Source organism: Notamacropus eugenii, chromosome 1 (assembly GCF_028372415.1).
Source record: "Notamacropus eugenii isolate mMacEug1 chromosome 1, mMacEug1.pri_v2, whole genome shotgun sequence".
NCBI lineage: Eukaryota > Metazoa > Chordata > Mammalia > Diprotodontia > Macropodidae > Notamacropus > Notamacropus eugenii.
Window position 1 is genome coordinate 382,189,683 of NC_092872.1, and position 16,780 is coordinate 382,206,462.

Below are 16,780 nucleotides of genomic sequence, written 5' to 3' on the forward strand. Positions count from 1 at the left end.
CATGACCCCTTATGGGCTCTCAAGACCCACAGTTTAAGAAGCTTTGGGCTAGGTAACCACTACAAAGGTCAGAGGCAACTCTGTTTGCAAGATCCTATCATTATACATATTAATTATGCCAGGGCTGTAGATAACCTATGACATTAATCGACTTTATAAAACTGTCTCTTATGTCTCCAATATTTGAGTAAGTTAAAAAAAAAAAAAGAAGAGAAGAAACTCTTGTCTGGAATTGGAAATGTTGATGAGAATTCATTAAAGAACTAAGATGTTTATTTTAGAGAAGACGTGGAAACGATGTGATTTGCTTCATTTGAAAGACTCTTATGTGGAAGATGGATCTGTCTACTTTCTGAGGGCAGATCTAGGACCAATACAGGGAATTATAGGCAGGCAGGTTTCAGCTTTGTATGAGGTAGAACTTCTCAGTAATGAAGGCTCTTGTCTTCAGAAGCAGTGGGTTCTCTGTTGCTGAAGGTCTCTAAGCAAAGAATGGATGACCATCTGTCAATGCCAAAAAGAGAATTCCTGCCCAAATATGACTGAAGCAGATTACCTCTAAAGTCCTTTCCAACTCTGAGATTGTTTGATGTAGTTTGAAAGCATAATATTGAGGAAAAACTAGTTTGTCTTGAGTAGGAAATAGTCAACAAGGGAGCTGCAGGACTAAATCAAGCTGAGAGATTAAAGATGCCCACCTGGAGCCTGTGATGATGTCATGGGTCTATGAGAGTGAACCCCAATTCACAGATGTATAAGAGGATATAATCAGATGGTTATTATCTCTCCTTATTATGTAGTTTTGCCCTCAACAGTCTACATCATGGGGTTGTCACTGAAGGAAAAATATCATTTGCCACACATTGTTCACTCCCTGCTGTGATTTCAGTGATTCAACAGGATCTAGTCATTTCAGTACATCCCAAGAGGTTTCCAAAAACTGACTAAAGCAGATGTAATTAAAGGAAGAACCGTATGACAATTATCACAGCTCTCCAACAATGGAAAAGACTGCCTCATGGAACTGAGTAGACATCTATCCATCACTGGAAGTATTCAGACAAATGCCAAATAGCCATAGCCAGTCAAGGATGCTACAGAAGGGATTCCTGCATAGTTTAGAACTATGAGTTAGATCCCTTCTAATATCCTAGAATAGAATTGCAATACCTAGTCATTATAAGTATTTGAGGGTCATGATAAAAGGGACATTTGGGGAATTATATATTTATGTGTAAACAAATGTGCCTGTCTAGAGGAAGAAGTAAAAGATTACTAGGAAAAGAAGTATTCGCTCCTCTGGCTCACACCTTTAGAATATATCAGAACTAACAACACCTTTTCTCCTCCCAAGAGGCAGTTTCTAGTACCTAGTCACTTCCTTCCATCTTCTGCACATGTGTGGAGAAAAGTGGGTAAGGAATGAATGAGACCATGTGGGCTAACAGCCCAGCCTGGTCCCAGACAGTTTAAAAAAAACACTTTGAATTGTTTTTAGGCTACAGTAAAGGAAGAAAAACCTCTTTCAGTTTAGTTCTGCCTTGTAGGAAGTTTATCAAAAGTAACAATTAATAAATATAAAATGTATATATGTTTACATATATATGCAAATGTACATATATACATATATACACAAATAATATATATAATTATTGATAATTAAACATAAGATTCTCTTTTGTTTTTAGCTCAAAGCTCCCATCAAGGATATAAACCAGGGGTAGGGAACCTGCAGCCTCAAGGTCACATGTGGCCTTTCGTCTGAGTGAGTCCAAGTTTTACAGAACAAATCCTTTTATTACGGGGATTTACTCTGTGAAGTTTAGATTTAGTCCAAGAGTCTCACTTGAGGCCCATATGTGGCCTCAAGGCTGGTTTTGTACAAGAGGGATCTGACCTCTTTCTTTTTCTCTGTATATCAGTACTTACACTGTTTTTCTTTCCCTAATAGTCTTCCCATTTGCAATTAAGACTATAACATGAAGCAGAATCAGTTTAATTTCATCTTATTTTCATTGGGTGAAAATTGACTTTGATACTGATTAAAACAGAAGGTGCAAACATAACTTTAAGAACAGCATACTTTGCAAGAGAAACTCATTTGTCCTGAAGAGATAAAGAAGAAAATAAGAAACAAAAAGAGGAGGAAAAAATGTCACTATCATCTGTTTGGGCAGAATCAAACAATCATAGTGTTTCTCATCCCCGTGGCTTTACCCTTTGATTGTCCTCTTGGCAGCTGCTGCTGTGGGACTCACTGTTCTTTCCATCACCTCCCCATGCCTACTTCCTTATCTGCCACCCGCCACTCAGCCCAGACTCCCAGCACTGAGTCTTTCAACTTGTTAGTGCAAATTCCTGAATCAGGAGCCTATACAGCTCTCAAGTCAAACTCCTAAATCAGGAGCCTCATTAAAACTCTAGAAGTTTAGGTTTTCTTGGGTTGGGAACCTCTTTTACTTTCATTCAACCTCATGAGTTGGAAGCTTATTCAGTTCTCATGCATATTGCTGGGTCAAGTGCCTCAAACTTCCATGGTCCCTGGGCCATGCTATCTCTCATGATAGCAAATCCAAGAGATTTTCTTTCAACCTGTGAAATTTCTCCTGTCATAGCATTTCTTCACATCAAAAAGATGCCACTGATTATATATATGAATATTATTTTGGAAGATACTATAAAATCTCATATTTAGACTTAGCATAGACATCAGAAACCACAAAATCCAATCCCCTCTTTTTACAGAGGCACAGAGGTCTGGAGTGATTTGACCAGTCACCTAGGTAATAAGCATCCAAGGTAGGATTTGAACCCAAATTTTTAGACCCCGGAACCAGTGACATGATTCATCTTTGTGCTAGGAGTTAATCTAGATGACCACTGAGATCCTGTCCAATTCTAAGATCCTATATTTTAGATAGTATGAGCAGCATGTAAACTGACAAAAACAATGACATGGTTAAAGTGTACGTGTGTGTGTGTGCATGTGTGTGTGTGTATTCATCCCTGTGGGCTGAAATTATCCTTTATGTCTTCTGCAATTCTTTAAGGTTTGCCAAGAGTTTTCATCATAACATTCCTATAAGTATTGCACTATTAAGAGGAAACTAAAGCTAGAAAAAAACATAAATTATTTACTTGGGGTCACATGATATGTGTTGGAGAAAGAAATAAAATTTGGACTATCTGACCCCAAGACTTTATAGTGCAGCATTCATATGTCTTCTAATGAGCCCTTGGGTTCCATAAGACATCTCTAGAAGTACATCAACAAACCAAGACACACTTAGAGGAGGAATATCTAAGAAACTGTATAGCAGCCTCTCAAGAAACTGATTCAGCAGCCCTTTCCTCCTTGCCCTGCCAGAAGTCTAAAGCAGAGAAAGACTCAAGAACTTGCTTCTTCAGTCAAGGAGTCATAACACCTACAAAAGTCTCCATGACAAAAGTCTATGGTTTTTATGTTCCTTCCCAGGGATGATGATCAAATGAGATAATGATTATGAGGTGCTTAGCACAATGCTTGGCACATAGTAAACATATAAATACTAGTAACTATTGTTAAAAATCTGCTCTCATGCTCTTAATAGCTGCATGACTCTGGGCAAGTCCCTTAAAAAAAAAAAATCTCTGTCTGCCTCAGTTTCCTTATTTGTAAAATAGCACCTACCCCTACAGTCGTGAGGATCAAATGAGGTAACAGTTGTAAAGTGCTTAGCACAATGCCTAGCACAATATAAATACTATATAAATCTTAGCTATTATTATTAAGCTCTTAGCACATGGTAAGCCATACATAAGTGTTAGTTATCATCATCATCATCCTCATCCCACTGGCCAAACTCTGTTTCCAGGGAACATGACCTTCACTGCCCTTGTTTCATACCTTTGCACACACAGTTCCATGTGCCTGGAATGTTAATCACCTGCCACCTCCTCTGCTGAATTTTTATACATTCTTTAAAGCCCCATTCAAGTGTTATTTCTTCCATGAAGTCTCCCCTCATCCCTCTGGGCACTCACATAGCACTTAGTTTTGCCAGTTCTTAAGTGTTCATTAAGTTCCATCTTTGTGCCAGGTACTGTGCCATATGTTTGAGACACAAAGAAAAGCAAAAAGGCAGTTCTTGCCAGAGAAGATCTCTCAGTTAGGTGGGGAGAAGACAACATAAAACAACTGTGTACAAACAAACAAACCATAAACATGGTCAAGCACTAGAATTCAGAGGGATTAGGAAAGGCTTCCTATAGGAACTGGGACAGGAAAGAGCTAAGGAAGCCAGGAGGTAGGGATGAGGAGGAAGGGAATGGCAGACAGGCGGTAGCCAGTGAACATGCCCAGAGCTGGAAGATGGAGTGTTTGTTTTGTTCGAGAATTTAAAAATTCATTAATGTATTAGTTTTTTTTTATGTTGTCTTTATTTGTACTTGTGTCCTATCCCTCTGCTTCTCTGTAGAGGCCACATAAGAGAGTAGATAGAACAGTGGACTTGGTGTCAGGAAGACGTGGTTCAATTCCTGCTTCAGACACTTAGAGTCATATGAGCCTGGACAAGTCAATTGCCTTCTCTGAGCATCAGTTTCCCCACCTATAAAATGGGCTTATAATAACACTTGTCTCACAGGACTGTTATGAGAGTCACATGAGATAATATCTATAAAATGCTTGCGAACCTTAAACTCTATGTAAATGTTAGCTATTATTAAAGGTCATGAGGGCAGAGACTGTGCATTATCTAAACTTCGTATTACACACACACACACACACACACACACACACACACACACACACACACACACACACACTACGTGTATGTGTGTACATAGTCCTTAACAGAGCTGGCTTAGTGTTTATTGATTTGCATTAAATTGAATCCCCAGTTTACAGACATTCCAGAGGGAATGCAAATCACTTGACCAGTCAGTGATAGAGCCAAGACTGAGTTGTCTCCTAACTCCCAGCCCCAGGATCTTCCCATCACCACACAGCCTTGAAAAATAACATAAGGGATGTTAAAGTCTTGAAGGCTCTAAGGTGGCATCTGGTGGATGAAATGCAAATGAGGCTCCCAATCTGTGTCAGGGTTAGAAAAGCACCTCCCCATGGCTCTTGGATAAAGCCATAGATAACACTTGCAGATTGTTTTGCTGCAGAATTCTCTGAAAGGTCTCCATTAACTAGAGGGAGATGCAGGGAATATAGCACACCAGACATGGTATTAGAAACTCCACAGATAAATATTAATAAAAGACAAATCCAGGCAGAGCAGAGAAGCAATCTCAGAATCTCTCTGCACTGAGCTTTCAGGGAAGGCATGCAGTTTCATTTTAAGATCTTGATTGGGGAAAATTAAGTATGACAGAATAGAAAAAATGCTGGTTGTAGAGTCAGAGACCTGAATTCAAGTGTCAACTGTGACCCTATCCCCACTTCAAAGACACTAGCTATATGATTAGGTTAATTTCCTTAAACTTTAGTGATTCCGTCCTCATCTATAAAAGGAGAATAACAGTACCCAGATGTACCTTCCAGAATTATTATAAGGAAAGCCCTTTGTGAGCCAAAAAAAATGCTATAGAAATGTGAATTCTTAATATTCTGTTTGTATAGGGATAGGCAAAGGAATTGATTTTCCTGAACTTGAGGGGAAGTGGGATATGTGGAAAGAGCACTGGGTGGAGAATCAGAGGATGAGTTTTAAGTGCTGACTCTTCTGGTTTTTAGCCATGGATCCCCCGCAAAGTCAGTTGTCGTAGCTGAGAAGATTTAGAGTGAAAGTGCCTTCCTTCAGACATCAGAAGGGCTAAAAGATTAAACTTACTCTTTGTGGTCTCTGAAGGCAGAACTAAGACCAATGAGAGGACATTCCAGGCAGGTATTTCACTGAAGCAAAAAGAACTTCCTAATGATCTTAGGTATTTCACTTCACAGCAGAACAGACTGCTACCTTGATAGAGAGTGAGCTCCCCGTTACTGAAGGTTTTCAAGTAGAAGCTGTATGATCGCATCTCGGAGATTTCCCAGAAAGGATTTTTGTTTTTTCAGATAGAAATTGGTCTAGATAGAAGGCTGCACTTCTTCCCAGTGCTTAAATACATTCTGTGAGTCTGACCGCTTTTCATTTCTGGACTTTGGGTTCTGATATTCTGTGTTTTCAGGTCCTCTTCAACTCTGACATTCTAGCTTCTAAGATCTCTTCCAGCTCTGATGTTAGGTGTTATAACATCCCTTTCAACCCTGGTATTCTATGTTCTTTAAGCGCTTTTAGCACAAACATAACTATGTCTTCCATCTCTGATCTTCTTTTCCGTGGCTATCAGTGTTACTGAGTTCCAGCCCTGCATATCTGCATTGGTATAGGATTAAAATATGCCCCTTCGCCTAGGCAGTCTTGCAGAGGAAGGAATCATCTATGTGTAAAGCATTTAAAAATGGAGGATAAATCTATTATAAAAGCTCTGTTTTTCTTTTCCTAGCATAGCACATACCCCACGTATGGTTATCGCATTTGCCAAAGAGATATGGAATAAAATGTCCCCTGCCATGGTTACAAGAGTGTACTCTTGTGCAGTTTGTGGGAGCTTCTGCGGCTTGTCAAAGAGAACTCTTCCCCCAAAAGAACGGTAGCATTGCCAAAATGGGCTCTGATTTGGAATTTCCTTCCAACGTGCTCCCTCCCTCACCCATCTGGGTGGCCTTTTGAAGAAAGGGCAGAGCTAGCAGACGACTGGCAGCGTCAGCAGGACGGCCAGAAGACGGACTTAGATTATTTCTGGGTATCACAAAACAGAAGAGTGTGTGTGTGTGTATGTGTTTATATGTGTACAACTGTGTGTATAGATATATAGGTATGGTGTACAGGTTTGCATGTCTTTCTGTGTGAGTTCTGTATGTCATATGTTTGTGTTGGCATACATAGCTTTGTATCTATATCTATATCTATATAGACATATAGATATAGATACATATTATATATGCTTATGTGCAACTGGATGCATTTGTATGTGTATTAATCCCTGGCTCCTTCTCTGTTACTCACAAGCATACCCAGATCTTCCTCTAGCCTTAACTTAAAGAGGAGAAAGTGTGTGTGTGTGTGTGTGTGTGTGTGTGTGTGTTCACTCATTTCCTTCTCTTTGTCACCTCCCATAATTCTTTACAAACTGACTTCCAGCTTCATCTCTCAACTGAAACTGCTTTCTGCAAGGTTACCAATAATCTCTTAAATGCAAAATCTGATGTTTTTTTTCTCGGTCCTCATTCTTGAACTCTTTGCAGCATTTGACACTACACAACACCACCTTCCTCTCAGAAACACTCTCTCAATTGCTGGGTTTTCATGACATTTGCTCTTTTCCTATTCTTTCCTTGCTTGTCTAGGCTCTTTTTAGTCTACTTTGATAGATCATCATCCATTCTCATCACCAATTTGTGGATATGCAATAGAATCTGTCCTGGTCTCTTCTTTCTTTTCCCTCCCTCTTCTCATCTTTTCTCTTCTCTTCTCTTGTTTCTCTCTCCCTCTCCTCCTTCTCCCTCTCCTTTTTCTTTTCTTTCCCCTTCCTTTCCCATCTCTCCTTCTCATTGCATCAGCTCCCATGGGATCATCTATCACCTCTGTGACTCTCAGAGTTATGCACTCAGCCCCAGCATCTCCTCTGGATATCAGCATGATTACCAATATCCATTGGTCATCTTCCACTAGATGCCCACATCTAAAACTCATCATATCTAAAATAGAACTCATTATATCTCCTCTCAAACACTTCACTTTTCCTAATTTCCCGTATTCTTTTGAAGGTACCACCATCTTTCCAGTCACACAGGTTTTAAACCTTGGAATTGTCCCTGACTATTTCCTTTACTTCACCTACCATATATATCCAATCACAGTTGACAGATCATATTGATTCTACCACCACACCATCCCTCACATCCATCCCTTTCTCTACCCCTCAAACAAACCAACATCTGAGTTCAGGCTCTCACTACATCTTGTCTGGGTTATTGTGGTAACCTCCTAGTTGGACTCTCAGTTTCCATTCTTTCCCTTCTCCAATCCATCCTTCACACAGCTGCCAAAGTGGCACTGCTAAAGCAAAAGCTTGGCCTTGTCACTCCCTTGCTGAAGAAGTCACAACGTCTCCTTCCTGTCCCCAGACTAAAAGCCAAACTTCTCTTTTTAACCTTTAAAACTGTTCCTTCAACCTTGGGCTCCAAAAGATGTGTACATTACTCTCTTTCATGCACTCTACAATCCAGCCAAAGTGACCCAATTGTTTCCTGTACATGATATTCCCTCTCCTTGCCTCTGCACTGGTTGTGCCCCAGGCCTGGAATGCCCTCCTGCCTCTTCCCTGACTCATAGAATCCCTAGGGCACTTCAAAGCCCAGTTTAAGTGCTAAGCCCTAAAGGAAGGCCATCCTGTTCTCCACTCCCAGGCTCTAGTGCCTTCCCTCTAAAAATACTTTCTACATGTGTTCTCTTTGCTCTTCTCTGTATTTGTTTTCATCCAATAGAATGCAAGCTTCTGGGACCATTTTGTTTTCATTTTTGTATTCTTTACGTTTGGCTCAGTGTCCAAGACATAGTAAATGCTTAATAAGTACTTGTTGAATGAATGTATGCAAAGGTATATGAACTAGTATGAGCGTAAATAAGCCACATTCCCTTTCTAAGTCTCAATGTCCTCTTATGTAAAGAAGAATCCCAAAGTTCCTTACTAGATATAAAGTGATAGTATTCTGTGTATGTATATAAGAACTCACAATTATTTCTCACTTTAATATTTGCAAAGCACTCTTCCTGTAACAACCGTCTGGTCCAAGTAAAAGTAGCATTACTGTCCCTTCTTTGTAAATGAAGAAAGATTTCTAGAAGTTGTGACTTGCTCAAGGTCACATAGATAGTATGCACTGGAGCCAAAATTCAAACCCAGAAACTCTGATTCCAAGTCTATCACTCTTTTCATTATACCAAATTGCCTCTGTATATTTGTGCTGTCCAAGAGTTTATATATGTTTCCAAAAGGTTGTTTGGACGTGTATATCTCTATATGCATATAGGTTAGAACACAATTGTGTGTGCATAAGTCAATGTGCAAATATGTGTGTGCTTTAATCACCTGAGGTGACAACCAATGACACAGATGTTCTCATCTGATATGAGAGAAAGAAATTCACTCTGACCTTTCGACCATGCCATCCTTACCGACTGTGGGCGAAGCCCACAGTGTCACCTGACTATCGTTATGCCAGGGCTTCAGTTGAATTTCCTGCTGTTTCTTATTCCTTTTCCTTTTGGTGTGTAGGTCTCTCTCTGGCCGAATTGTTGGTGGCGTCTGGTGGTTCTTCACCTTGATCATCATCTCCTCCTACACGGCTAACCTGGCAGCTTTCCTGACTGTGGAGAGGATGGTATCTCCCATCGAAAGTGCTGAAGACCTGGCTAAACAAACTGAGATTGCTTATGGGACCCTGGAGGCAGGATCAACTAAAGAATTCTTTAGGGTAGGAGAAAGCAGGAAGTCATTTTTCACTAAAAGGGAAAAAAAGAAATGTACAATAGAAATAGTTATCATCCCCACCATCAGCATCACTACCATGAATATCATCATTATCAACAAATATGAGTGGTTAGGCACTATAGGTCCTAGGTGCTTCATGCTACTAGGACACTGGACCACTTGACCAAGTCTATGCCCATAAAACACAGAGCATCCTCCCCTTCCTTCAGATTACTGAAGGACCTACAGGATATTTTGCAGAATCAAAGTTCATTGTACCACTGACCTCTTTAGAACTTAGAGATGGAAATATTCATCCCAGAGTCAACCAGAAATTGAACCCTAATCTAAAGTGGCTTTTGTCTTGAAGAGGACACAAATTCTGGTTGGTGAATTGGGAATGACCTGGGGCAAAGAGGTTGTAATTATATGGACATCCCCCCGTGTCCTAATTAGAATTGCTGTGGCCTGTGCAATCCCATGTATGTGATACTATATCCCTTTTGGAAGCCTGATCTATTGCTAATTTGTTGTGACCCTGGGCAAATCATTTTCAGTCTCTGCACCTAAATTTCCTTATTTGCAAGCTGAAGAGTAGTGAAGCATATCCAAGTTTACTGTCAGCCTGACATTCTAGCTTCTAAGTCCTTTCTAGCTGTAACATCAATTCTTCTAAGGTCCCATCCAGCTTTAACATACTCTAGCTAAGGTCTCTACCTTTGCTAAGATCTTGTGATTCAGTCTGATTTCCTTCCTTTTATCTGACCTATTCCTGATCCCTGCTGCGGAGTCCAGTTACTACCAGTAAAGATTTTTGTTTGTTCACATGTCCAGTCTTAAAGTTTCTAGTTTTCCTCCATTACTGAACCTCTTCTGAAATACAATATATATTATTACCCCTCTGCTCATTTTTAAAGTTACCTTCTGGTTATTTATAGTCCATAATGATACTCCTTCATTCTGTTTTTCTGATTTCATGCAAATTGATCTCCCCTAATCCCTCTCTACATGTTTCATTCTCTAATCTCTGTGTCATTTTAGTTAACCTTTCTAAACCACAGAGAACGAAATCATGGACTGATTCCTGGGGGGTGGATTCCACAGCCATTACAGCTTCCATAATGAAAACAGTGAAAAGAATAGAATCAAGTCTCAGCTTAAATCAGTCCTCAGGGGTAAGTTATCAGGGCCAAGGAAAGGGACCAAAAGGGACTAATGTTCCACCAAATTCTACACCATAGCAAGGCTACTATCATGAGACTTCTGTGTAATAGGTGAGAAAAGAAATACTGAATTGAGGAAGAAGTATAGTAAAAAAAAGCCCTGAGCTAGGAGTCAAGAAAACTGGGTTTTAACCCTGACTCTGCCTTTATCGAATTATTCACTCTGTGACAAGCAAGTCACTTTCCCTCTCTGACCCTCAATTTTATCATGTGTAAAAAGAAGGGATGGGACTAGATTTTGGCTAAAGGCCCTTCCCCTGCTCTAAAATACTTCAGCTGCATGCCTACACCGGGACTTGGATGCAGAAGTCTTTGACTGTCATTAGGTAAATAAAGGGAAGACTCCACAATGTATACCACTTGCATAGGTGCTAAAAAGGCACAATGTTCTAATGGGAAAAGCAGTGAATCTCTGAACACAGTAGGCACCTAGTAAATATTTTATTTTTAAATTGAATCAGAAATAATGGTTTCAAATGCTAGTTATGATTCTCAAGCTATATGTCCTTAAGAAAACTGCTGTTACCTTTATGAACCTTATTTTTATTATCTGTAAAATGGGGATAATAATCCTTCCCTGTCTACTTCCCAGGGTGCTTGTTAGAATGAAATGAGAAAGTGGAAGAGAGAAAGTGTTTGCAAACTATAAGTTACTATATAAACGGAGACGCAATTATAGGCCATATTTTGGTCTTGTACAAGCCAGATTGAATTCTGAGCAGAGGGAAGAAAGTGCAGCCCGCTTTCAAATCAATATGGCATTCTGAATTCTGCTCTCTGTGGTTGTGATACATACCGCCTAAACCGCAGACACATAATTGGTAGATTAATTAGGCTATGTGAAGTGCTTTGGGAGCCAAGATGAAAGGAGTTATCCAGAAACAAATATTCTCTAAGCATTCATCACTATCATCATCCTTTGGCATTCATTGGCTACAATGATAGGAGCTTTGGGTCTTGGGGTATTGGTATAAAACAATAAAATCATATTTATTTCCTATATATATTTGCCTATAGGTCTTTTTGGCTCTACTAAAAAACTATCTTTGTTCCCTATTGCTCTCATCATGCCAAGTCAAATTGCATCTCCCATTTTCCCTTCTATGTTTTCTCTTCCCTTGATGTTACTAGTGTCATCTGAAGATTTGACCCATGGCTTAATTTGCATATTTCTTTTATATTTATGAGAATATTATATTTTAAATATAAATGGTGATGTTGGACATTCTTGCCACTTCCACTTAAGCTTATAGTTCATAAAACCACCAAATTTTTTTCACATGAGCTGCTTTCTAAACCTGTCTCCCCTATCCAACACCCAGGCAACTGATTTTTTTTTTTTTTACCAAAGTACAAGACCTTACATTCATCTCTATTAAAATTCATCTTGTTATACTTGGCCCATCATTATAGCCTGTCAAAAAAATTATCTCAATTCAATCTCCAAGGTGTTAACTGCATCCCCTCTCCCAGTTCAGTGTCATCCTAACATTTGTTAAACATGCTGTCTGTGTATATCCTAACATAAGCCTTGGTGACCTGCTACCCAGAAAGTCACATCATGGTAGCCTCCTAACTTGTCTCCCTACCTCCACTCTCTTCTCTTCCTAGCCACAGGAAAGCATAATTATAGAGCTGGAAGGAAACTAATTCTGGTCCTTGAAAAAATCTATACTATAAAATGGCCAACAAGTAGTCTTTCAGCCTCCACTTGAAAAACTCCCAGGAGGGCAACTCTACCAATTCCCATGATCCCCCATTCCACTTTTGGACAGCTTTCCTTGTCAGAAGGTTTTTCTAAATGTCAAGCCCAAATTTCCTTTTTTGACAACTTCCACCCATCCCTGGGGCCTGATTCTTCTTCCTTGGGACAGCTTCACTTGCACGAAGAGGGCTATTGTCTCCATTGAGTTTTCTTCTCCTAGCTAGACATCTCTAGTCCTTCCAATTAATCCTCTTAAGATATGGATTTAAGATCCTTCTCCACCTTTATTGCTTTCCTGTGGATTCTTATTCAGTTTATCAATGTCCTTCTTAAACTGTGACACCCAGAACGTCACTTCAATATTTCCATAACAATAATGTGGTTTATTCCTAGAAGGTATTATGCTCCCTCCTTAAAGCAGATAAGGTTTTTTCCATCCAACAAATCTTTCCAAATCAAACTTCATAATACTTAGTTCCAATCATGCTAATCTCCTTCCCTAAAATCCTCAAGGGCTTACCATTAGCAATTTAATTCAGTTCATCAAGCATTTATTAAGTACTTCCTTTATACAAGGTACTATACTAGGTATACATAAAGATAAAAATGAAACACTCCCTGTTCCAGGAGGGGATATAACATGTAAGCAGGTAAGTGTGGTTCAGTTGTTTTTCAGTCTTATGTGACTCTTTGTGATCCTATTTGGGGTTTTCTTGGCAAGGATACTTCAGTGGTTTGCCATTTCCTTCATCAGCTCATTTTACAGATGAGGAAACTGAGGCAAACAAGGTTGAGTGACTTTCCCAGGGTCACACAGGAAATGTCTGAGGTCAGATTTGAACTCAGGAACATGAGTCTACCTGACTCCAGGTCTGGTACTCTATCCATTGCACCACCTAGCTACCCATGAACCTCAATGAAAATAACTGCAAGCTAATCTGAAAAAAAGAGAGAGAACTCCTTTTTCAGAAGTTCTGAAAAATAAAAGAGGGAAAACTTTCAACCTATGGGATCAGGAAAGAATTCCTTTCCATACTGGCACCTGATTGAGCTTTGAAGAAACCTAAAGATCCTGAAAGGTGGAGGCAGGGAAGGAGTACATTCCAGGCATGGGAGACAGCCTATATAAAGGCACAGAGATGGGAAATAGAATCCCAACTAAATAATGTCTAAATTCTTTGGCTTGACATTCAGGGCCCTCCATAATCATGCTCCAACCTACCTTTCTACTCCATCCCCAATAATACTGTACTCTCTGAACTTCCATTCCCTGAACTTCCCCTGGTTTTCTCAACCTCTGTACCATTGATGACAACATCTTCTCTGTCTCAAATTTTTACCTACCCTTTTTACCTATCTCCACCTGTTTGCTCTTTACCTATCCCTCAAGGCTCAGGTTAAATACTGAATCCTCCACAAAGCTGGATATCATCTCCTCCTTCTTATATGCTGCTCCCTTCCCTTTTTGTTGTACCTCTCTTATAATATGGTAATGGCTACCACAATCTGCCTTATATTAGTAATTTGTGCACACACTTTATATCCCCGTTAGAATATAAGTAAGGCAAGGGCTATGTCTTATTCATCCTGGTGCCTTCCACCCCCCAAGCACCTGGGACAGATTCTTACTTAATATTTAAAAAGAGTTTGATTGAATGGAATAAGATAATTCTTGCCATCAAGAAACTTACCACATTGTTAAGGAAATGGGAAATTAAAAGCTAAATAATAACATCTCAGAACTATAACACAATTGTAACAAGGCTACATGTGCTAAGCATCCAAAGGAAGGGGTGACTGATTGGTGAAGTTCTACATCAATGTGTCCTGGAAGGCTTTCTATCAGGAAAGAACTTGAGATGTAAAATGGTCAGGACATGGATAAGCACATAAAAAAGTAAGGGCAGTCTAGGCAATGGGGTGAGGACTGTGGAGGCAAGATCGCTGACTCACAAAGTGTGAGAACTGGAAAAGTTCCTTAGAAATCATATAGAATAATGTTTTGAGGTTACAGATGAGAAAACTGGGGGCCAGAGAAAAGTGATTTGCCCAAAGTCACACAAGCTAGTAGTATAGTTGGGGTTAGGTGTTAGGAGAAGGGAATAATCATTTAATAAGTGCCTTCTATGTGCTAAGCATTTATAAATAGCACCTCATATGACCCTTACAGCAATCCTAGAAGATAGATGCTATTATTATCCTCATTTACAGCTGAGAAAACTGAGGCAGACAGAGGTGAAGTGATTTGCCCAGGGTCACACAGTTGTTAGTGAGTGTCTGAGCCTGGATTTGAACTCAGGTCTTTCCGTCTCCAGGCCCAGCACTGTATCTACTACACTAGCTAACTGCCTCTCAGACCTCCTAATGCCTCTTTCAGAGTTTCTTCCATGCTGGGTCAGTAATTATCTCATGCTTGTGTAACACTTTCCCTACTACAGCCCTGAGAAGTTGGTAGTATAAGTATTATGATAATAGTAGAGGCACACAGTGGATAGAGAACTGGGCTTGGAAGCAGAAACACCTGAGTTGAAATCCAGCCTCAAGCATTTACTAGCTGTGTGACCCCGGCTATGTCACTTAACTTCTGTCTACCTCAGTTTCCTCCACTGTAAAAGAGGGATAATAAATACGATATTTGTAAAGTGCTTAGCACAGTGCCCGGTATGTCATAGGCACTTAATAAATGCTTGTTTCCTTCCTTATAATCCTCATTTTACTGAGGAGAAAACAGAGAGATGAGCTGACTTAATAGCAAATAAATGGTATGGCTGGTATTTGGTACCAGGTCTTCTGATGCTAAATTAAATGAGCTTTCAACTATACCCCACAGCCATTCATGGGCATGTTCCAGGGGGCGTATGTAAATCAATGTGACTAGAAGGGAGTATTTAGAAAGAAGGGTGAAAATTAGTTATCAGTTTTCTCAAATGCTAATTTTCACTCTTAGGTTAAAGTCTATTCCATCCTGGAAAACTGGGTGTTTATAAGTAGAAGGAATCAGAAACCAAGCGCAACTCAGTGGGTTGGCATCTTTGAATAGCAGTGTGATGTCTTAATTTGTTTCAATGATCTAATCCCAAGAGTATTGGAAGTGGAATCGATAAGTTAACAAGCATTTAGCAGATGTGTACTATGTGCTGAGTACTAAAACCAAAATGAAACCGTCCCTTCCCGCAAGATCTTACATAATATCAGAATGGAATAATAACAACATTGATGGTATTGATCATCATAATAATTAATAGGTTAATAATAATATTAGCAGTGTTAATAACAATAATCCTCACATTTCTATGGTGCTTTAAAATTTACAGAGAACTGGGTTAGCTAGGTGGCACAATGATAGAGCACTGGTCCTAGAGTGAGGAGGAGCTGAGTTCAAATTCAGTCTTAGACATTTACTACGTGTGTGACCCTGGGCAAATCAATTAAACCCACTTGCCTCCCCCGCAAAAAAAATTGCAGAGCCCTTTCCTCACAATAGTACTGTTTTAGAAATGAAGAAACTGAGGCCAGAGAAGTTATTGCTTATGGTCACATGTCAAAACCAAAACTCAAACCCAGATCCTCTGACTCTGAGGCCAAGACTCAGTGCCCTTCTATCGCATCTCCCAATGCTGTGGTAAATCTGCAACAAGGGCAGCCAATTTGCCCTCCGGTGATTTTTATACTTACTATTTCAATTGGACTATGTTGTATATTTAGTGTGCTTTTAATTTTTTCTAAAATATAAGCAGAAGCCCGGTTTCTAAACTACCCTTCCCTACAATTTAGAAAGATTATAATTGTTCCTTGTGGTATTTGAAAGATTCTGCACTATGCTATCTCTACTTTGTTTCTAAGTTATCTGTACTTGGGAACCCACTGATGTCAATTAGGAGCTTTTATTTTGCAATCACTCATACTCTGTTTTCTGTGCTAATCACATTGATGACTATGTCTTCCTCAATAAGTCATTAGGATGTGTGCCTACCCCAGTGCCGTGGACTCACAAGTACTAAAAGGTGGATGTGTTTCTGTCCTGCCCCAGAGGTCAAAGATAGCTGTCTTTGAGAAGATGTGGACGTATATGAAATCAGCTGAGCCCTCTGTTTTCGTGAGAACCACGGAGGAGGGCATGATCCGGGTGAGGAAGTCCAAAGGCAAGTACGCCTACCTCCTTGAGTCTACAATGAATGAATACATTGAACAGCGGAAGCCCTGTGACACCATGAAGGTGGGAGGTAACTTGGATTCTAAAGGCTACGGCATTGCGACACCCAAGGGGTCAGCTCTGAGGTAAGCTGCTTGGATTTTCTGATGTGTGCCATCCTCCCTGAGGCTGTAACTTCCTCTATCCTCACAG

At 39.9% G+C, this 16,780-nt stretch overlaps 1 protein-coding gene across 11 annotated transcripts in view; it reads left to right on the forward strand.

Annotated features, from left to right (window-relative positions):
- The window catches only part of GRIA1 (glutamate ionotropic receptor AMPA type subunit 1), a 345,686-nt gene that overhangs the window by 271,619 nt on the left and 57,287 nt on the right, over positions 1 to 16,780 (forward strand). For 10 of the 11 annotated variants that reach the window (XR_011971948.1, XM_072630785.1, XM_072630786.1 and 7 more), the window contains exons 12-13: positions 9,313 to 9,511; positions 16,466 to 16,713. Coding sequence is in view for 10 of the 11 variants with exons in the window: in XM_072630785.1 (XP_072486886.1) it covers positions 9,313 to 9,511; positions 16,466 to 16,713 (447 nt within the window). In the remaining variant the exon portion in view is untranslated. The remainder of the gene's footprint in view (positions 1 to 9,312; positions 9,512 to 16,465; positions 16,714 to 16,780) is intronic. The other variant, XM_072630789.1, reaches the window with a different exon arrangement.